General features: G+C 35.5%; 1 protein-coding gene across 10 annotated transcripts in view; it reads left to right on the forward strand.

Annotated features, from left to right (window-relative positions):
• The window catches only part of INSC (INSC spindle orientation adaptor protein), a 145,239-nt gene extending 127,391 nt beyond the window's left edge, over positions 1-17,848 (forward strand). For 5 of the 10 annotated variants that reach the window (XM_013177806.3, XM_013177805.3, XM_066997436.1 and 2 more), the window contains exons 10-13: positions 5,676-5,742; positions 8,808-8,963; positions 9,621-9,697; positions 11,661-17,845. In XM_013177806.3, coding sequence (XP_013033260.3) covers positions 5,676-5,742; positions 8,808-8,963; positions 9,621-9,697; positions 11,661-11,789 — 429 coding nt within the window. In that variant the 3' untranslated portion in view covers positions 11,790-17,845. Of the gene's footprint in view, positions 1-5,675; positions 5,743-8,807; positions 8,964-9,620; positions 9,698-11,660 lie in introns of all 10 variants that reach the window. The other 5 variants (XM_066997437.1, XM_066997434.1, XM_048070192.2 and 2 more) reach the window with 3 other exon arrangements.
• Positions 17,849-23,210: the final 5,362 nt, after the last annotated feature.

Below are 23,210 nucleotides of genomic sequence, written 5' to 3' on the forward strand. Positions count from 1 at the left end.
CAGTCTCACATCAGTGCCTGGTAAAATTATGGAGAGGATGATCCTTGAAGTTATTGAAGCGCACCTGGGGGACAATGTAGTCACTGTCCCAGCCAACATGGGTTCATGAGGGGTAGGTCCTGCCTAACAAATTTGATTTCTTTTTATGATAAGATCACCCATCTAGTCGATCAAGGGAAACCACCTAATGTGATCTTTTTGGACTTCAGCAAAGGTTTTGATACAGTTTCCCATAGGGTCCTACTGGACAAAATGTCCAGCATACAGCTAAACAAAAACATCATACGATGGGTGAGCAATTGGCTGACGATCAGGGCTCGAAGGGTTGTGGTAAATGGGGCCACATCTGGCTGGCGGATGGTCACTAGTGGGGTATCTCAAGACTTCATTTTAGGGCCAATCCTCTTCAGTGTTTTTATAAATGATTTGGATGTAGGACTAGAAGGTGTTTTGAGCATATCTGCCAGTGACACCAAACTTGGAGGAGTTGTGGACTCGGATGAGGGTGGAAAGGCCTTGCGGAGAGATCTGGACAGATTGGAGAGCTGGGTGAACACGAACCACATGAAGTTTAACAAAAGCAAGTGCCAGGTCCTGCACCTGGGATGGGGCAACCCTGGTTATACGTACAGACTGGGCGATGAGATGCTGGAGAGCAGCCCCGCAGAGAGGGATCTGGGGGTTGTGGTTGACAGGCATTGCTAGCTGGTCGAGGGAAGGGACTGTCCCTCTCTGCTCTGCGCTGGTGCGGCCTCACCTCGAGCACTGTGTGCAGTTCTGGGCACCACAGTACAAGAAGGATGTGAAACTGCTGGAGAGTGTCCAGAGGAGGGCGACAAAGATGGTGAAGGGCCTAGAGGGGAAGACATACGAGGAGCGGCTGAGGTCACTGGGCCTGTTCAGCCTGGAGAAGAGGAGGCTGAGGGGGGACCTCATCGCAGTGTACAACTTCCTTGCGAGGGCGAGTGGAGAGGCAGGTGACCTATTCTCCGTTATCACCAGTGATAGGACCTGCGGGAACGGTGTTAAGCTGAGGCAGGGGAAGTTTAGGCTAGACATCAGGAAGAGGTTCTTCACTGAGAGGGTGGTTGCACACTGGAACAGGCTCCCCAGTGAAGTAGTCACTGCACCAAGCCTGTCTGAATTTAAGAAGAGATTGGACTGTGCTCTTAGTCACATGGTCTAAACTTTTGGGCAGACCTGTGCGGTGCCAGGAGTTGGACCTGATGATCCTTATGGGTGCCTTCCAACTCGGGATATTCTATGATTCTGTGATTCTATGATTCTATGCAAGACTGACTGGAATTATTCAACTTTCATGTTGTGGCACACAAATGTGTCTTAGGCAATTTATTACTAAGCAAAACTAAGAACCAAATTGCTCACATAGTGTAATTTACCAAAAAGATTAAGAGGTAACTTGCAAGACTGAACTCAGGTAAATAAGCTAAGCTCTTGATGTGACAAAGAAAGAATGAAAAAGAGCCATGAAACCAAACCAAACCAAAAAAGAACAAGAAGAAACAAATATTAAAATTAAAACTAAGCAGTTACAACCAACATGGGGGGAAAAATATTAAGGGAAATGGCAGGTTCTGCATTTTCTATATCATCATATCAAGACAGCGTCTTGCTTAAAAATGATACTGAGTTAAATATATCTTAAAGAGATAAGTAGTCACATAAATGGAAGAAAGATACTGTGAATACAGGAAGTCAGCTTTAGAGTTGTAATGGTCCTTTGTAGCCAAATTTGTTTTTCTGCTTGTATCCTGAGCATTGCTTTGTAAAAGTTATGTATTTTCCTTTACAGAGAAGCAAGCTCTTCAGTGAAAATCAAATAGAGTTTTAAAAACTTTCATAAGTTTAGAACATAAATCTGGATGTAGACTACTACTTAATTTGCCCTGCATGGGATCTGCATATCTGAATTCTCTCTCTCAACATGCAACAATATATTTTTACTTTTCAGCTCCTCCAAAACTGTCCTAAGTGTTTTCTTTACCTTGGAATATAGCATATTATTCTCTTCTGAGCGTGAAAGAAAGACAGACCAGTGGTTTCAGGCACAGCATAACAGACATAGTTTTAAACTAGTGACAAAGTGGAAAGATCTGAATTGTACGGTCAGTCATTTTACCTTCTCCGAGCAGCATCAGAAAAATGTCTGTCTTTCCATATGGGAGTATTCTCAAATAGTTTAGCAACAAGTGAATTTTTCAGCAAGAGTTTCTCCTTCTCTTCCAATACTTAATGTTGTCATGTTGATGGCACATCTAACCACAGAACAAGGTTTATAGATTTTTATTTCTTTTATTAACTTATTTTTTATAACTCTTTTCCAATGCACCCCATGAATTGGAAGGCTGAATTCTGCATCTTTCCTTAGTGCATCCAATAGAGATCTAGACTCTGAGACCCCTGACTCTGCAACTAGCATCTGCCCATGGTTTTAGGGCTACCAGTTCCTGCAGAGAAAGCTGCAGTCACCAGGTTTATCAAAAGTCTTCCTGCCATTAGAGAAGAACCTCAAATTTTTGATCAGTCTGAACAACAGAGACCAGAATATGGACTTAGCTTGGGTTAGTCTATTGGAGGGATCTGCAATATCTGTACAAATAACAGATGCAAGGGTCAGGACCTAGCTCCAGGACATATCATACATATTGAAAATAGATTATGAGATCAAGTATTATATTAAAAACAATCCACATATGATGAAGCAATATTGTTTGTTTGTTTTCTGGGAAAAAAAACCAAACAAACAACATTTACAGATTTCACATTTCAGTATATTGCTAGGGTTAGTGTAATTTGCGGGCTTCAGAATAGACTTTCTCCCTGGTGTCATTGCAACAACAGATGATCAGAGGTTGTGTGTGCTATTGTCAAGGACAGCCTCTTTTTTGTACTTTAAGCTGCCTAGAAGGTCATTGCGTGGCTTAGGAATCCAGAGAAATTCCAAGAATCCTAAACCAGCACAGGTGCCAGTCCTTTATAATCTTGGAGAGTAGTCTTGTTCAAGATATTTCTTTAAAAAATAATGAAATTTATATAGAATATTGCAGTGGAATACTAGAAGATCCCATGTTAAATATTTTCACTTTAATTCTTAAATAATTGAAAATTCTTTCAATTCTTTCAAAATTCTTTCACTTCTTTCACTATCAACATTTTTTTTCTAGTAATTTTCATCTATTTTCCCCATGGCAATAGCTTTTATCTTTGTATGCTCCATGTTTTACAGTAACATCTGAATTGGTTTAACAATTCATCAGGGCTTCACAGTATTTTTTCTTTTTTTTTTTTTTTTGAGACACTTGCCTAAGGGTTTTTGGAATTTGGGGACAGATAATGGGAAAAGAAAGGCTTAGACAGAGACTGCAGCAAGAGCCTAAGCATCATTAGACAAAAAGAATCTACATTGGGAGAGATGCTGCTGGAAAAGTTCTGTTTATGGTTTGCAATCAACTGTAAATCCAAAGGAAATCTTGCTTCATTAATACCAGTGCTCAAAGAAGTGTTGCTCTTCAAAGCAAAATGAGTCTACACACAAGTTTATTTTCCCCTAGAGAGTTCATCAAGGAATTAAACTTCCTTGAACTCTGGTCTCTATTACAGAGGAAATTTTCATGTAAGCTGCATATATAGTGAATTCTAAAATAAGCAAATATAGGAGAAATATAAAATTTAAAGTCAGCTCTATTCAGCTTGCCTCTTATGTGTTTATGTTATGCTATTTCATGTTTACCTTGTGTATATCACAGGAAAATGTGACATTTTGGGGAAAGAAAATCTATCCATATGAAGTGAGTTAATCTATAGTTTAACTGCCTTTAGAATCCTAAGGTGTTAAAAGGTAATTTAGGTAAAACCTGGATGTTATTGATAAGAAGGGTCTTACATAAACCTTTCTGGACAAGGCTACATATAAAACCTTTAGACTAGTTCATAAACACATTGAAAAATAAAGGGGCTGTGTGATCAACACAAAGGAGTCTGAAGTATAAATGTAACCATCACTCAAATAATTTTTGGTCTCAAAAGATATACACAAAATATTTTTACATATGAAAATACTTATTAGACAAAATAACTTGAAGCAGTGGAATAATTGGCACATATTCAAATTGTAGTTAATTGAATTCTTCATCTGTGGCTTAGAGAGCCACATGAGGTACATATTCTGCATAGAGGAAGTAATTTTCATTAACAGGATATAATTTAGAATGAGAAAACATATACACTCTGCCTGAAACAGTGTTAATAATTAATATGGAATAAATACATAGACATAGACTGAGTTACCATATTTCTACCTGTCACTCTTTAGAGTTTCAGCAACTCATTTGCATCCTAAGTACATATATTTATTCAGAGAGATGACACTGTAACACTGCCTTCGAAAGTGGAAGACCTTCATGTCACATCATTGAAAATGAGTCATCCTTGTTATTAAAATGGTAAAGTGAGATCAGAACTGTGATTTGATCTACTTACATCTGTCTAAGAAGTTTGCTTGTTTGTGAGCAAATGCTATACAGTTAAGTCATAACCAGTTCTCAAATTGATCATTATTTTTGAGGCTGATCAGTATTTCTCAACAAGAAAATAGGAACATTTTAAGGAAGAATATTATTTCTACTTTGTATTATAATGATATGTCACATTTATTATTTAGTCTCTCACATGTGCTGTTAATAATGAGATGTATTTGCATGTAGGAAGCGATTTATTTGAAGACTAAAGTATAAAAGACTATTGTGCAGGATTTATGATAGAAACTATACAATATCAGTGAAGGTAATGACTGAAAGCCAACAGGTCTACATGATCCAGGCTCTGTCAATGGCTGCTGCATCATTTAAAGCAAGCTGCATTGCACCTAATCTTGAAAACAGTTAATACTATTTTGGATAAGAAATTCCATAAGTTGTGATTTCACAACCTGCTTCTTTTGGTGCAAAACCTAATTTTGATCTTAGCTCAGGAAATGTGTAAACAGACTCTTAGGACCAGCTCTGGTTTGGACAGTGCTCTAATGCACATAATCTCTATGCATGTTAATAAGATTTTAAGACTGAAAAATATTCCTTAAATTATCATTTGAATTATGGCTGAAATCTTCAGATCCTTTGTGAGTGTTCCTCAAAGTTTAAGCCAAACCCTGAAGCAGAAAGGTAACAGTAATGTACCATTACTGAATGTACGGTATGTGCTAGTGCTTAACCTGTCCTGTGAGCATTATCTGTGCTGGAATGGGACCACAGGTCTGGCTTTTGAGTAAGGGCAGCTCTTGGCTGAATTATTTGTAGAACTCCCTTTTTTTTTTTTTTTATATATATATATATAAATGCTTATCTTCTTTCTTCTGATTTGACCACTGAAACAATTCTTCTGCTGTATAGAACTCTATGACATACTTCTCTGCATGAGTATAGGAGTGAGAGAAAAAGAAACGTTATTTTTCTTGTTGTCTTGGTTTCAATTGTCAGCCTTACATAAGAGACCCCTGAGAAATCAGAGGTGGGAATAGACTGTTCTCCTACAAGAACGCTTTTAATTTTTACTGATTTTGCCATATTCCTGCCATACTAATTTTATAAATCACAATGGTATTTAGTATTTGTGAATGTAACACCATACTTAGTATTTCCTTCTCTTTTTAATAACAGGTGGTAACAATATTGGCAAACATGTCTGTCTTGGACCAATGTGCTTCAGAAATCATTCAAGGAAATGGTATGTATTTTGGCTGAATTACATTCTATATGTGTTTGTGGAGAATGTTTGAAAGGAAAGGATTATTTACAAGGTAAAGGAGAAAGACTTCACTAATAATACTTCACTTTGAATCTTGTCTCTATTGGATATTGCATATTGCTGCAGGGTGCAGAATGAGTCCTTGGGAGAGTTCCTTGTAACTGAAATAGTTTACCACTGGTTTAGAAGGCTTTGCATGTAAGGCCACATTGCTGATTTTGCGTGTATGTACATGCTGTTTATTTGTAGATGCACAATGCAAGGTAGTATGGAAGTGTTTCAACATTTTTTATTCTTATAATTACACTGCATAAGGTATCAATTCTTACACATTGGAAGATATCTGATACAGAGCCATGTATAGTTTCTGTTCCTTTGTTCACAGGTATTCAGAGGTACAAATTTTGATATATTGTTTTTCTTACTGAAGAGCAGTTGTCTCCCCCCCCCCAGTCCTTTAAATATCATATTACAAGAAATTCATGATGTTAAAAAGAACTAGGTGTCATGGGCCCACCAGAAGTCTGACCAGTTAGGTTAATAATTCTGTGGAAGACATAACTGCCTTGCTAATACACTTACCAACAAATTCATGGCCAAGCAATATTGTAAGCTTTTTTCTTCTCCCCTTTCAGTTGGAGATATTCAATTATTGTGAAGCTTCACAAACATTATCTTTTCTGTCCTAGGCATATCCCTTCCACAGTGTTTTAATTAATGTTTGTGTAGGAGAGGTTTTGAGTTTGGATCTATTTGAATCTTATGACAATGGGTTTCAGCATCCATGTAGAAAGTGGATCTTGAAATAGTCAATTTCATGTAATATTGGATTTAGTTTTTTATTATTTCCATATTTCAATGGAAAATTTGAGTTCTGCGCATACAAGTACAACTGGCAAGGATCATTTGCTAGATGGAATCCATGTGTGCACAGAGGTAGTGTGCATCTGATATCCTTGCTAAGGTGTGTTTATGTGTGAAAACGTATTGCTGTTTGAGACTAAATGAAAATGTGGAGGTTGAATAGATTTTGATACCAAAGCACTTCCATCACAGATGCGTGCAATTTTACAAATTATATGACCTCCCTGTCCCATGTAGAAAGCAATGCAGTAGGGGGAGAAGACAGGTAGGTTAGCACGTAGGTTTCTTACACAATGTCCTTGTTCCATGGGAGTGGAGGGCCAGTCCTGGAGAGGGGTAATTTGGGTCCATATGCTGGTTTCTGTCATGCTCTTGGTGAAGCATGCTCGCTGTGTTCCTAGAGGTTGGGTGGGTGCTTCTGGACATCTTGGTGCCGGTGCATGAAATTTCCCTCCCTGGAGTCTTTCCCAGAAACTCTTGGTAAGACCCTGACTTGCTCAGGTCTGTAGGTATTTGTAATTATCAGATTGGGTAGAAAATACCCTGTTGGTGATTTCTGTTCAAGTTATATTTTTTCCTGATTTTCTGTTGTTAGCACCTACAATCCGGATATGTCCTGGAAACTTTTGCACTCCTTTTTGATTAACAAGTTGATTATGTAGTTTGCGTATCTATTTCCTTGAGCACACCATGAACTGCTTTGTTGACAGCTATTTGATCATGTTCCCACAAGTGCAGAAAGATCATAAAAGGACAGCCAAGCATGCTGTGCTTTGTAGGACCAGGACATTGCTGTTAACATTTGCAAATAACTGTGGAACAATTTGGGCAAATTGTTTAATATTCATCACAGATTGCATTGGATCTGTGCGCACTCACACCACTGGTGAGCTGTAAGCCTGACTTGGACCAAAATAAAAAAGAAGTATACAGTGCCTAAGAGCCTGTTCTTCTTTCCAAAAGAAAACAGAGGTGTTCTGTCCTGTCCTCCCTCAGTGAAACATTTAATTAATGGAAGTATGTATGTGATAAAGTAAAGTTTGTGTATACACATCATGCAAGTCCACACAGAAGCATTTTCCCCCAGGCTTTCTAGAAGGGTTAGCACTCTTCTTGTGTATAAAAGCTTCTGTGTCTGACTAACACTAAAATAATTAGATGCTGGTCAGAAGCCAGGTTTACGTATGTGCTACCGAGAGCGGTCTTCAAATCTTACAGAGTCTCGATGGGTTTTCTACCCAACTTTGACTTTTTTTTTCTTGTATGTCAATTGATTATTATCTAGCTGCGTAATTCTGGTGCTAATTCTCTTAATTGTTTATGCAAATGTTCCAACTGTTAAAATCCTCAGATGCTACCTAAAGTAATCTGAATGCCTAATGGCATATGGAGTTTAATAGCACATAATTGTCCTTACATTTAAAATAATTTAGAAAAGATAAATCAGTGCAGTCTCATCTGGTCTTGTCCTGCTGCAATATGAGTATCAAGTCTTACAGGCAACCGTAAATTGATTTAAAAAAAAAATTAAAAAAATGATATGGGTGACGTTGTCTCCTCTGAAATGAAGACTAGTCATAGTAAACTTCGAGAAGCAGAACTTCATCATTTCCCTTATCAGGGGTTTTTAGAATGCAGATTACTTCAAATAGTTTGAGACAGAAGATTTTAAAAGTTCGCTTAAAAATATGTAAACTGAAAAAAAAAAAAAAAACCAAACACCTTTTATTTTCTTTTAATTCAAACATCACGTAGAAACCTGAAATATGTTCCTACTGTTTTTTAGGTTAATGATTAGCTTTAGGTTAGTTTAGAAGCAAATAAAGAACTCATTTTGTTTTCATAAATATTTTTTTAGCCAATTTAAAATACTAACTACTGGACTCCAGTCAGGCTGTTTCAAAGCAGCCTGAATGGAAGAGGGAAGAGCTAGTGCATTTTCTAGTTCCAGAAGTTCTGTAGTTTCTTAGTGAAAACAAACTTCACACAGATCAGATGTGCCTAAATACTGATGGCAAAGTTGGAGCCCACAGTTATGCATTCTTCATGTACTATTCAGGCAGTAATTCTATTTACCTAACTCGCTTTTTCTCTTTACTTTTTTGGACTGATTTTATTTATTTATTTATTTATTTATTTATTTTTGAAAGAGGCTAACAATGGCTCTTACATTCTTCTAGGTATTCAACTTTTAATGGAAATGCTCTTTGAAAGGTCATCTTCAGGAAATACAGCAGAAGTTGCTGCTTGTGAGCGAGTCCAACAGAAATCTGCGGTTACGCTGGCACGACTCAGCCGAGACCCTGAAGTGGCAGATGCAGCTGTAAAACTCAGCTGTAAGGATGTCTCACTAGCTTAATGAGACTGAAAAAGAGGGAGGAACTGTCAAGGAGGAGCTCTTTTTATTTTTTAGCCTCACTTGGTACAGTTTGTGGAATAGGTTCCCTATAAAATCTGTTCAGAGGGTTAGGAGGTTCTGCTAAATGAACCTCTGGTTCATTTCCTAGAGGAGCCTGAGATGCAGCTTCCACTCAATGCATAGGTGTGTCAGACTGTGACAACTAACAGTGCTACCTCCCACATTCCTTTACTTAAACCCTTGTGCAGTATCCATCAATGAACAGAAAACTTGGACCCGAGCAGGTTCAGATGTGCTGAATCTACTGGGAGGCAACATTTTCTTTGGGCTGGAGTTTTTTAAAGGCATGTGGGAGGATAGATGGGGAAGAAGTGGAATAATGATTTTCATTCTGAAAGAGCAACAAAGGTTAAAAACAATGCATTTCTTTGTTTACAATTTACAAGTATTAATTGTGAAGTGCTAGCTCCATGGAAAGTATCTTAAGTATTTGGATACCATCTTGGCATTAGAGGTAATATTTGGTAAGGAAGATAAATATTAACATTTTTGTTAAAGGCCTTTTATCCTTTTATCTCAGATAAGTAGTTTGTGTTTCTGAATTGTTTATCCCAATATTCTTTTGTGCATGCAGGTATTCCTCGCCTAATTAAACTTTGCCGATCACCAACTGAAAGAAATAACAGTGATTCTGTTTTAGTGGCATGTCTGGTAGGTACCTTTTTATCATGCTTATCCTGCAAAATGCATAAAATCCAGTCCTTTAGACTTCGAAATGAATAAGTGCTTTAAATGAAATGAAAAATGCTTTAAATTCATGTCAGGGCCTCCTGCTTTTCCCCTTAAGTATAATCGTGTACAGTGTTAGTTATTCTTCCTGTAATTGAAGTTTTAGGTGAACATGTAAAAAATGTCTTCAACTTCATATTGTTGAGCACTCAACTTTGTAATTTAATGTGTCAATAATTGTTAAATTCCATTCTCTGGTGATATCTTTGCTGAAATGAGCCTTGAATCACAGAGGTAGTAGCCCTTTCTTTGTGCACATGCACACATACATATAAATATATATACAAATAATTAAATAAAATGGCCAAAGAGAGTAATGGAGATTTGCTTTCACTATAATCTATTATTTTTTTTTCCTATTTGAGTCTTTAAGACAACATAGAGCTTAGCCAAGGAGTGGCCAATGGAAGGTTAACACTGTCTCTGCTTAGGAGAAAAATCCTAGTTGCTGGCCCTATGCCACATAGACTGTGAGCCCCAGCCTGCTGTTGGAGTTAAGTAATTTCATGTAGGATACTGCAAGAGGAAAGTGCTCTGGGGACATGGGTGAAGAATATTGCTTGACAGTGTGTGTGTGTTTTTTTTTTTTAATATAATATTAATGTTATTGTATTGCCAAAATAAATCTTGGTGTTAATCAAAGCTACAATGACCTAGCTTGCTTTGTATGTGTATAGGATAAGTTTTTGTTCATTTAAGCAGGACTCATTCATGATGAAGAGGGTTTGAAAGTGACCATAAGAAATACTATGGTTATTCTGCATGTGTGCTGAGAATACTGATTAATCTTCTATGGCTTGAGCAGAGGCCACAGAGTGATGGCAGCAAACAAGACTGACTTTTCTACTGCCCTGTCTCACTGAGTTAGTGCTGCACATTCCCTGAATTCATATCTATTGATTGAGACGTTACCTGCCTGTCCACCTCAGCACTTCTCCGGATAGTTTAGCAACTGCACAATGGCACTTTTCTGAATAATGTGGCAAAAATGTTGTACTCGAGACAAATATACTGCCTCAGGCTCATATATATCATCACTGAGGTCCAAATGCTTGTATCTTTTTGGTGTTTTTAGCTTAGTTGTTTACTTTTTGTGTACTTTGAAGCAGGTGATTAACTCTTCTGTTAATATAGCATTGATAAACAGTGCAAGGATAGCTGATCACAACTATCGGACCTTACTAGTTTGAAGACAGTTTTTATTCTTGAAGAAAACTAGCTTGCTTTTCAGTTGCATCTGTAGTGTCAGGTTGCTAGAAGGTATGTAGTTGTATATTTTATTCTGTTGAGAAAAACAAGTAATTTCTTAGAAAGGGAGAGGTTAAACACAACGGTATTATCAAAGTAATTTGTATTATGCAGTTTCATAATCCTAACAACTGGTAGTTTTACTTGTTTCCAAATGGATCCCAAATTCCTTCTTTATACTACACTTCTGTCTAAAAGATCTGTTTATAGGCATTGCATAAAAATCCACTGGCAGACACTTTCTGAGTCAGACAAAAATTAAGACAAAAGCTGAGAACAGAATTGAGATACAGAGGGAGTGACAGACATGCAGCAAATCAGAGATACATTTACAATAGAAGTGCTCTAGCTGTTGCCCGTGTGTTCTTTCCTTTAATACCAAACGGTTCTTGCCGCTAATGTCTGAGAGTAATGTGCTTAGAAAGAGTTGTCATTTAATAGCTGATTTTGAGGGGAGGTTCATCTGACAGATGAAGACACTAGTGAGAGATCAGCTTGGCAAAAGTGTCCATAAACCTGAATTCTTTAGTTTTGAGTCCTGGATGTTATTTGGAGATTGTTACTATGAGTTCCTGCAATGAAGACTTTGTCGAAGCTTAACAGTATTCCCTTTTTTTTTTTTTTTTTTTTTTTATAGGCAGCCTTACGAAGACTGGCAGTTATGAGTCCTGATAGACTTGAAGATTCAGATTTTCAGCAGCTAGTTAAGCCCAGACTTGTGGATTCCTTCCTGTTATGCACAAATATGGAAGAGAGCTTTGTATAAATGTGAGCCAAAAACCTCAAAGCAAGCTATCCTTTGAAAAACAATAAAAATAATACACATACAATAAGATAATACATATTCAATTTTATTTAGTTTTAGTCCTATTGTTATTTATGACTTATTTATTTTAAAACTATGAACATGTGGTACATGCAAATTTATTTCAGTGGCTTGCAGAGGTAATTTTTTTCAAATTTTCTTGATGTACCAAGACATGTCAAGAGACTATCATTGCAATCTAACAAAATGTTGTTGTCATGTTTAGTAGAATTGAATTGAGATAACAAAGCCAAGAATTTGGTGCTCATTTTTTAAATGTTTCTAATAATGTTTTATTGCTGACATTTTTCTACAGTTAGTACATTTTGCAGTTTTTTGGAGAAATGTGTTAATTTGAGGCATTTGTTTTTAGAAGAAATATGATCCTTAACACTGCAAGTATATACTTTGAAATGAATGGGATGTTACAGTCTGAGTCCAGTTCTTAATTTTTGTGATCTTCTAATAGTATTATGAAAATAAATAACTGATTATCTGGGGAGGAAAAAACAACATTTTTTTTTTTCAAATATTGATTTGTAATGATGTTAGAGGACATTTTAAAGCTATATAATGATGTGCATTATATAATACATAATTGCAGACAACTTTTATTTTATTTGCATGTACTGAAATTTCCTAAAGAAATTGAAAGAATTCTAGAAAAATCTTCAAGAAATCAAATGTATGTCATCAGTAAGAAAGTATCCACATAAGATTTAGGATCATTACGCATCGATCATTTCCCTTCTTTTCCAAGTATTCCAAGAACTGGAATTGAGTATATCCAGATGTGTTTTCAATATTCAAGCTATTACTTTTATGTAATAATCTTGCATAAATATATTAAATAATCAGAATAGATAATTATAACTTGAATTTCCACTTTTTTTTTTTTTAACTAGCCTTACAATTCTAAAGCTGTGAAACAGGACTTTCAAGGGCTCTTGGAGGTGACAAAAGGAGATTTTACAAATAGATAACAAAATAAAGAATAGAGTTGATTTTAAAAATAAACAGTCCTCTTAAAATTTGACTTTTTCTTTTAATCAAAAAACGATATACATTTAAAATTGGTCAACCATCAATATCTTGAGACTGTTTTCCACCTAGCTTCTCACAAAACACTCTGTAGATTATGAAAATATGTGTAACTTTTACTTGATGGCTCACAATTATTGCTCTGGATCATTTTATGATCAGGCAACTTTAAGGTACTAGGACATCTGCCAAAAAAGTAAGTACACTTCTTTACAGTACTTACTTTGTAGATACATTAAGCAACTTAATTCATTAATGTTTATTTAGTATTACATGGTGTTTAGATGAAAGGCACCAGGAAATTGCTAAACTGTGATTGCCTTCCAGATTTTCTTTGTCTGAGAAATCTGTCCTGCTTCAAGCAGTGATAAATGGTGGCTACTTTTTTTCTCCCCTTGAGTATATGGGTTAAGAAATCTGTCTTAACATTTCTTCCTAGTGATCTTTTCATTTAACTATGAACTTTATCTTAACTGAAGTTTTAAAAACATTAGAAAACACACAGTGACCTCTGTCATAAGCAACTACTCAAAGATAAGCATTGAATCAGATGTTTCACAGATGTGATTTCCTAGTAAGAGCAGAGATAATTCTGCTTTGTTTGCGTACTTTGAGACAGCTCCTTAAATGTATGAAATCGTAAAGATGTATTATACTGTACAGCGTTCAAAATATTACACAAGCAACCAACATTAACACTTTATTCACTAAGCAGAAATGCATGTATGAACCATGCATGCTTTAAATTGTAAAATCAACATTCTTGATGTAAACAAGTCAAAACTCATAAGAAATGAACTTAATAAGGTCCTGTTGTTTTCATGCTGATAATCCCTAACAGAATACAACACATCAAATTATGTTGCTGAATATGCTGGGCTGAACCTTATTCTGCTAGCTGCAACAAACACCAGAAACTATTTGTTTGTAGACAAGGTAGAGTTTATCCCGTATTATCCCATAATAGGTGATGTTAAAATCTCATTAAAAAGAAAAAAAATATATACTTTTGGGCATGTACATTCAGAAAAAGGCAGAGATAATATCATCAAGACAATGGAATTGCTTTATGAGCACTAAAATATAGTAAAATTAGGGGATCCAAATAACTATTTACTTGATACTATTTAGGAAAGCGGCAGTGGACTACAGATGTGTTATGCTGACACAAATGGAACTGTCTCTCTTGTGGAAAGGGAGCATAGGGTGAATCGGTCTGTTGGATAGCTGTTGCTCATAGATCAAAAACATACATAAAACCAGGGAAATTTTAGCACACCCAAGGCAAAAAGACTAATTCCTTGTCCTTTAGAAGTGCAGCTAAGCCATGAGATGGTAGCAAGATTAAAAATATATATATATACACACACACTTGTATGTATATTTATATAATATATATGTATGTTTATCCCCTAGTCCCCATTTTTTTAGTAGAGGGATTGTTATAAAAGTGTTGTTTATATATTTATTCATATGCATAAAAATAATTTTAGAGTACAATCAAGTGTAGCAGAAAAGTATAATGTGGCTGCAATTGGAAATCATAATACTATTTTTCAGTAAATTTGTCTCTTAGTAATTTCAAAGTCTTTAAAAACAGAAAAACAAAATGAATGCACTAGGCATCGGCACATTATCAATTCTCATGCTAATCTATCCTGCAGTCTGAAAAGAGGGTCTAAAAGCTCTGCAGCAACCTGGTTATTGTTCTTGTGACACCTGGCTTTTGCTGATGTTAATAGTGAATATAGTACTGTTCTTGATTGTGTCCTTTCTCCAACAAATACTTGCTCCACTGAAAGTTGAATTAGAAATTAATGAAAAGAAATAGTCGTAGATATTTTATAAGAGCTTATTTTATTTTTTTTCCTAAGATAAAGTGCTACAACAAAAAAGTGTGATTTTTTTTTCAGCATTAGTGTGTCATACAATGTAGTGTCCATACATGTAAAGTAAATTAAAGTAGCTGTTAAGAAAATGCCATTATGACCCATAACATTTTAAAGCCATTTTAAACAGGTCAAATATTCAGTGAGCAGGCCAGTAGCAGTGAAGGAGTCTAATTTGCTCTCAGACACAAAGATGTGAATCCAGATTAATTGATTTGACTACAGATACTCTTAACCTGTAAGTACGTAGCCCATATTGTGTGTTTATGTGTTCATATTATGAATATGGCTGTTTACAGAAGCAAGATACATTTAAATGGATCTCGTATTTTTAGCAGAAAAATACGTATTGAAAGAGCTTGTTCAGACCTGCTATCACTTAAGTGTCATTGAAACCATCTTTGCTAGGCATGAATTTTTCACTTAAAGTTACGCACTTTATTTTTATATATGATAAGTTTTATGAGAAAATACTCATCCCTCTTCGTTTCCCCTTCATTCATTAGGAATTTAAATGTCATTAGAAAACAAATATTATTTTATTACTGCTGGTTGAATTCTGAATCAACAGTGATTGCTTTGAAAGTGACCTTTCAATTTTTAAATTAAAAATAGAATGGTTTAAGGCAGAATAATCATGTTTAACATCAGTGTAGTATGAAACAAAATATTTCACATCAAGATATTTGCTAAAGCATACACTGTGGATCAAAATTAGGACCAATATACTAATTACTATGTAGTTTGTAGAGTAAGGTAGAGGGTGTCTGTAACATCTATATGTATAGGTCAGTATCTGTGGACTCGTTAACCTATAGAGAGTGCATGTAAATTAAATATTAGCTTAGTCATTCTGGAAACTGAATGTTATGCTTGTCAGAAATGTTGTAATTTCATTTAAATTGTTCTGCAAGTTTTACATTTTATATTTTTTTTAGAAATGTTAGACAAACATGCAGTGAACTGCAGGATTCTTTGTAACTGATTTACATTCTAATGACTTTGGAAAATGTGTTCAAATTTTGGCTTTAGTTTGAACTGTTTACAGATTTATGCAGCCCAGGCATTTTATTCATAGAATAAATTTTTTCTCATGTTTTGTGTGTTTAGTACATGAATCATTTATGTGGGATGTTATTTGTCTGACCTGTTCTGTTTATAATATTTTTATCTACAAGGGACAAGATAATGTCTTGGTAAATTGGATGACTTACCTACATGTAGAGTGAATTTGTTCATCTGAGTTGGAAGTGCTTATCTGGTGGTGAAGTGGGTGAATAGTTTCAGTCCTTGACAGATAAAGAACCAGGAACAAAAATAACATGTCATGTATTTTAGAAATGCATGCTTTGCAGAAATCCTTCAGTCTACTTTCTAGCTTCCTCTTGGGCCTAAGTCTCTCTTTTATATAGCTGTGACAAACTTCTGCTGCATGGGAGTGTTATTTGTATTAATTGCTAGTTATCATAATAGAAGAGTTAAATTCCAGTTTCCGGTCCTGTTAATTATTTGTTGAGATTATTTTATTTTATTTTATTTTTTGAGAAACTAAGTAATAAAAATAGCTTCTTAAATAAACATATTATTGATCACTTGCAACCAAAAGGTATGCTTATTTTTCACACAAGGGGAAGAACTGGGATATTCTCCAGAAAACTTGGGAGAAAACATGTATAATAACCTACTTCTAGGTATTGGTACTCTTACAAGCAGACTTTGTAACTAAGAGTTTATGAACTGCTCTGTCCCATGCTAAACAATCACTGAATCAAAGTAAAAAGGGGAAACCAATAGAAGAAATACAGACACAAAACACTGGCAATTTTTTTTGTTTTGTTTTGTTTTTTAATCTCAACAGCCAATGAGTGACTTTTAGTTTTAATATTTCTAGTGAGCTTAGAGCCCAAGGGTACCTATGGAATAATAGTGCAAAAACAAATGTCATGGACCTAATACTGCTAATTTGCTTTAGAGAGAAATTAAAATGGATCTAAAAGCTTAAAAGGGGTGGTGATATGTCTAATGCAGTACCTTTTCTATTACCATTGCGAACACCTGAGTCACTAATGTCTAACTGAAAGGTATACTGCTTGTACCCTTCTCCTCAAGCTTTCTAGATATTACCACTTTTTAACTAGCTTTCGTCAATGTCCTCTATAGCCTTTAGAATGTCAACTGACAATGCGCATACCTTCAAAGTAACTTATTAATTTCCAGTGTACAGGACAGTTCACTCAAATTTTTAGTCACATCACGTACAAATCTTTTTAGTAGTTTTGGAAGGATATACCTAACAAGATATGTCCATTATGTATGCTCTTTAGGTTAGGGAAAGTTTGTAATAAATCAGGAAGAGACATCTAAAAAGATCCAAGAACTGCCATGTGCATTTTCACCTGCATTATAATGGAATGGGTCAAATCAACTAGGGAAGTCTTCTTTGAAGCTATATGTCAGTGTGCCAGAGCTAACCTCCAGGTTTCAATGTTTTTGCTAGAATTAGAACACTAGAGTTGTAGTGCATAAATACACATAAATACCATCTCACAATAAGAATAAAATTTGTAAAAATCAAAACAAAAATCCTTGGAAGATTCTGTGATAAACATGAAAGTTTAAGAAGTATGCTTTGCATGGTAAGCAGTGTACTTGTTCACACAGGCTTCCACTTCCAAAGCAAGATGAAATGCCCTTTGTAATGGCTCTTTGCTTTTGTATTGCTTAATTGTTAAAAAGGCCATAATTTTATTCGGAGTAGCAGTAATACGAATCAGTGTTTTCAAACGTTCACCCTATCTTTAGAGATGGGTAAACAGGAAAATTACTAGGTACCCTGAAGCACAGCTGATCATGTCCAGGATTGTCTTGTCCTTGAAAGTACACAAACTTTGTGAAATGACATAGACTAATTAACGGTTTAGAAAATCTGGAGTAGAAGTCGTGTTCTTTACTCTAGAGGGATTCTTATCTACTTTGAAGTTTAATTTTGTAAGTGTAGTCTAGGCCAGTCTACTTTCTGTAGACTACAGAAAGAAGTGGGCCATTTTCCTCTTTGAGGATGAATGCCCAAGACAGAGTATACATAATGTCATTGGAGCTGCTTTTTTTTTTTTTTTTTTCCAGTGGTTATGGAAAAAAAGTCCTGATGATTTTTTTAGAGGAGATGCCTGAGCAGCTCGACATCGAACTGTTAGTTCAGGTCCTGAGAGATGAATTCCAGATTCAGTCTGGTGATAAAAGTAAGACACTTTTTCAGCTGATATTCTGTGTGCTGTTTATGTAGGAAATACAATTGCCATCAAAACAGAAATTTTTGCAACATTAGACTCTCCCTTTGAAATTAGTGAGACTTTATCTTCTTGTTTGATGTGTACCAGATGACTCCTCCTGTTTGTTGGTATTGTAAAACAAGGAATACCTGGACCAACTCATCAAGCTCAGACCATTATAATGTTATGTGTTACTTATTAGAGAGAAAAAAAAAAAAAGCATTTAAAGAGAGGGAGAATGGAAGCAGGTGACAGGACACTAACTCAGAATAGTCTCCAAAGTGAGCTATCCTGGACAATATGTGAAATATTGTGGAGCTAATGCAAAACATTGCGTACACCAGGAAAGCTACCGCTCACCAGGAAAATAAATAAATAAATAAAATCAAAGCAAACAAACCCACTCTCAAACCCAGCATCCCTTATTTCCCCAAAAGTAATAAGCTGAGCTTCAAGAAGAAAAAATTCCTCTTACATTTCCAACTTTGATTTAGAGTAGTCTTGTACTGCTATTGTGCTATTGTCCTGTCTCCATCTGGAAAATTTGTCTGCTTTGGCTTCAAAGCAGTGTTAAAGATATCATGGTAATTACTACTATAGTAATAAATATTTTCCCTGAACTCAGAATGTTTAGCTCTAAAGATAGTATTAGATAATAAGAGATGAAAAAAAAAAAAAAAGAAAAAAGAAAATAGACGTTAAACAGATACAAAATTGAAGCTAGTAAGACTTCTAGAAATTTCTCTTTGGAAATGCATTCCTGCATAAAGACACATTAAAACAAGAGTGTGATTAAACAGCTTCTTAAGGAAGGAAAGAACTGAAAAATTGTGTGAAGATGTTCCTCTTCAAAGTCATAAAAAACTTTGTTATGGTTATAGGCAAATCTGATATTACTAGCTCTTAAAGGTCAAGAGAACTTCAGAAATGGTATATTCAGGAGTTTTGCACTTAGCTGTTTGAGATGATGAGGTGAGGCTTTTATAAATTAATACCACGAGAGTAATATAGGAACATTTTAAATGCAGTATCCATTAATGTGCCACTTCATAGGTGCTATCACTTCAGGCCAAGTGTAGGCCAGACTGACAGAATCTACTGGATATATCTGTAGCTGGACTGCTCTAAGTTTCTGTACTGCCTTTTTTTTTTTTTTTTTTTTTCCATGATTAGTGTCATAAGGAAACAGAGTATGGACAGTCAATAGCATTTCTATAGCTACAAAGAACTTTGTCAACATTTTTGTTCTGAATTTCTGCACTTGACCAGACAGCTACCAGCCTTGGACCACAGATTTACAGTAAGGGAGGACCTTCATTACAGGCAGAGGCTGGGACCTAACAGCATCACAGGTAACAGGCTGATTAGTGAAGTCTATTTCTAGGTAGTTCAGGCCATCCTATTGGAAGCCACAATGACATGCTATAAGCAACCCTTTCTTGAATTTAGAATATACTTTCCATCAACACTGCAGATGACATATGTGTGGTGCTTCACAACTGTGTTACTAATTTTCTCTGTGCCTTGCTACCTGATGTCAACATCAGATTAATGCTTGCCTTTAGAGTGAATCAGAGATGCGGGATTTGCTTGGATCAATACCATGGAAAGCAACTGAAAGATAAAATCCAACGTCTGAACCCTAAGACTGGCGTGTTTTACAATGTGTTTGCTGATACTGTCTCATTGCTCTGTTAGGTCTGTATCAAGGTGATCTCTTGACCTAACACCAAGAAGCTAAGAGATTGTGTTTTCTCATTTGCACGGTTATCACCATCTGTCGAATATTCCTCCTCAAATACTCAAATCCTGTCTATTTTTCCTTTTTGAAACATTTTACTCTAGCTACCAAAATGCTGGTCACTACACTCAAATGGAGTTTCTGGATTGTGCTGCCAAAGATCAGATGAATGTGCATAACTGTTTCTATTCTTCTTTTATGTCTCTTTCCTATGTAGTCTAAAAGTTACAGGGGTAGAGTGTTCATTTCCATCTTTTTGTATGATACTAGGTTCCCTAACACCTCTCATCTCATTTGAGGCCACTTAAAAATAATATATAGAAAATAAATATTAATAAATATACAAGCTTTAAGATATATCACTGTATTCTTCATGTTTGTGTCCCTGTGATATTTGTTATGTGTTGAAAATGTCTCAGTAGATTGTTATGCAGTTACTAATCTGACATGGTTTTAACTGAAATGGTTGCCTTTCATGTCCAAGCACATCTTCAGCTGCAGCATTCATGCAAAAAAGAGCCCAGTTCAAACATTTTTCCATAGATGTGTCTATTGGCAAGTTCATTCAAGAGCCACTTACATGTAACCATAGAATGGCCTAGGTTGAAAAGGACCTTAAAGATCATCTAGTTTCAACCCTCCTGCTCTGGGCAGCATACATTCACTGCTTCTCTTATCCTCTTGAAGTCCTGATTTCTTCACTGATCACCTTGTATAGTTTGCTGACTTTTAACACTCTGTATATCAATAAGAAAATGTCCTTGGATCAGAGGTATTTTTATGATTTTTATTCATTGTAAGTACATGTTTAAGGACTGGCTTGTTAAGCGTATAAAAGATCTTTCTTTGGTCAAATCTACCTATTAATTTCAGGTCCAGTTTCTACAGAAGTCCCACTAAAGCCTTCAGAGCAAAGCTCACATGCTGGTAGTGCAGCTTAGTCTTGTTGTCTGCTGGCATATCTGAAATAACGTAAATTAGAAATTTAGGATTTTCCAGGTAGTGTTCTTTATATGTCTAATGCCTTTCTAATTGGATTAGTTCTCTCTTACTTCATTACACCACCTAGAGCAGATTTTTTTTTGAAGAGTCAAAAATACACTGAACGTTTTCCACCTTATTAGTTTAGAACTTTATCTCATCTGTGTGTTCTTGCAGTTGTCAATGATTAATTTTGACTGATCTGTGAAGCGTTAAATGGACTGTATATTAATGATACATTAACTATGGTTTATCCTATTAAACATGAAAACAGAACATATGCACTGCAATCTTGGTGAGCAGAAGGAGGATATTAATGCACCATGAATTTCTTAATAATGGAGAGGAGAAAGAAGAGCTACTTTGAAAGGAAGGCAAAATGTTCCTGGTGAAGGAAGCAGAAGTCCCTTTACTAGGATCTTGGGGGTGTAGCAGCAAGAGAGTATTAGAATACCTGAAATATTGGGTATGGAATTGCCTAAATAAGAAAAACCCCTAATTTTATTTGGAGAATGGCACCTCCATTCTTTTATTTTAACTCCATTAATTTTGCTCCCAACCTCCAAAAGAGGGTTGGAAAAAAAAATGCTTGTTGCTGTTTTGTTTTGAAGGTTGTAAATTGAGGGGATGGGGGTGGGACTAATAATTGAAATGGTTTCTGAAAATTTAATAATTAAAACATGTTTTTGGTGAAGAGCTTTTATTGACATCAGGATTTCAGACTTTTTAATTCTCATTTTTTAGGTAGAGCATCTTTCACTTAAGAAGTATGGATATACTTTTCATTAAAAAAAATCTTAAACAGGCAATGTTTATAATGAAGGTAGTTTGTAAAAATTTACCTATCTTATTATAGAAAATCTATTTTTGTTTTAGCCATATATTGTAATTAAAATAAACACAAATAGACACGAACTGCTATTTTAAAAAGCTATTCAAAATCAAAAATTTCTTTAGTTTGTAGAAAAGTCATGATACAAATCTGTTAAAAATTCTTTAACCATTACTTTGTTTTCTAGGGTCTTGCTGCATATGAATAAATACACCAGGTCATTCACTGGTGAGTGTCAATAGACAAACTATATATTTTGTTAAGATTCTGAGGCTACTTCTAATATATCTATTTCTAGATCTCGGCTGTGAACAACAGAATAAAATATGGCTGCTGAGAAATAGAAATTTTAGAAGTATGCAGTATTCCTAGTCAGTTACAAATTGTCCCAAGGTCCTGAAATGCCTCCTCACTGTCCAGTAATTTTCAGCAGTTCTAGGTACTGTTTGCCTCTGCACAAGATTTTACCAAACAGGTCTCGTTTTTTGTTGTTGTTTTTTGTTTGTTTTGTGTTGTATTTTTTTCTTGTTTGTTTTGTTTTGTTTTTGTTTTCCCCCTTCCCAGGGCACCATGACATTTCACAGAGATGGTGTGTTCCTATTTAGTCTGAATCCAGTCTCAATGGACAAAAGAAATTCTAGTTTTACTCAGAATACTTCTGTAGTCACAGCCAAGCGAACAGATGTCCCATGGCTATTTGCAGCAGTTTTTCAGTCCTTCCTTTCACACTGAAGGTCTGTTTCATGTAGGATGCCAAGAGCCAGGAAATGCCTGAAGTACATGCAAGAGCAAAGGTCTCACTGAAAGTGCTTTCTCCTGTTGAAGATCGAACCATGTTGTCTTCACTTGGAGATTGCTCCATGGTCCCTATTACACTTGTGTGTCTGTTGCCTATATTCAGTATCCTGTGGACTTGTTTACTTTTTCCAAAAACTTCTTGAGAGGTGCCTTCTCTCCATTCTTATCAAGGCAGCTGAGAGCTGCAGCCCTGTGGATAATTCTGATTTTGTCTGCATACCTCTTTTTTTCTGCTTTGTGACTCTTGCCTGCTGAAGAGTTATCTTTCTGAACATTTGTTTGCTTATGACAAGCTCTTCTGAAAACTAGAAAACAGCAATTAAACTCACCACCTAACTAATACTTCTCTGTGGAGAGACAGCATTATTTTAATAACACTGAAGCACCTTACTGAATTCCTTAATATTGATAATAAACTGTTTTTCTTCAGGGACAGTTGCTCATATTCTCTTACAGTCATATGCTTTTAGTTAAGTTGATAAATTGCTTTTAATAATTCAAGTAAAATTCTTTTTCAATTTTAACCTAATTAAAAAAAAAAAAGGCAATTTTAAAAGCTTAACATGAAGGTTTGACAAAAAAAAAAAGAAAAAAAAAGAAGCATTCAGAAGAATTTTGTAAAAGGGATCAATCTTCATATAGCAGCCAAAGGCTTTACCAGAGGTTGCAGTTTTTTTTCTTGAGAAGTACAATCTTGCTATTGTTCAGTTTCATGTTAGTTCTGGCTGCTATTCTACAAATCCCATTGACAATACAGTAATCTAGAGGCCCCTTTACAGCTGGGAGAGGAATTGAAATAATGTTTTAAATATTCTTAAACATTAACCCATT

This window comes from Anser cygnoides, chromosome 5, assembly GCF_040182565.1.
Source record: "Anser cygnoides isolate HZ-2024a breed goose chromosome 5, Taihu_goose_T2T_genome, whole genome shotgun sequence".
Lineage (NCBI taxonomy): Eukaryota > Metazoa > Chordata > Aves > Anseriformes > Anatidae > Anser > Anser cygnoides.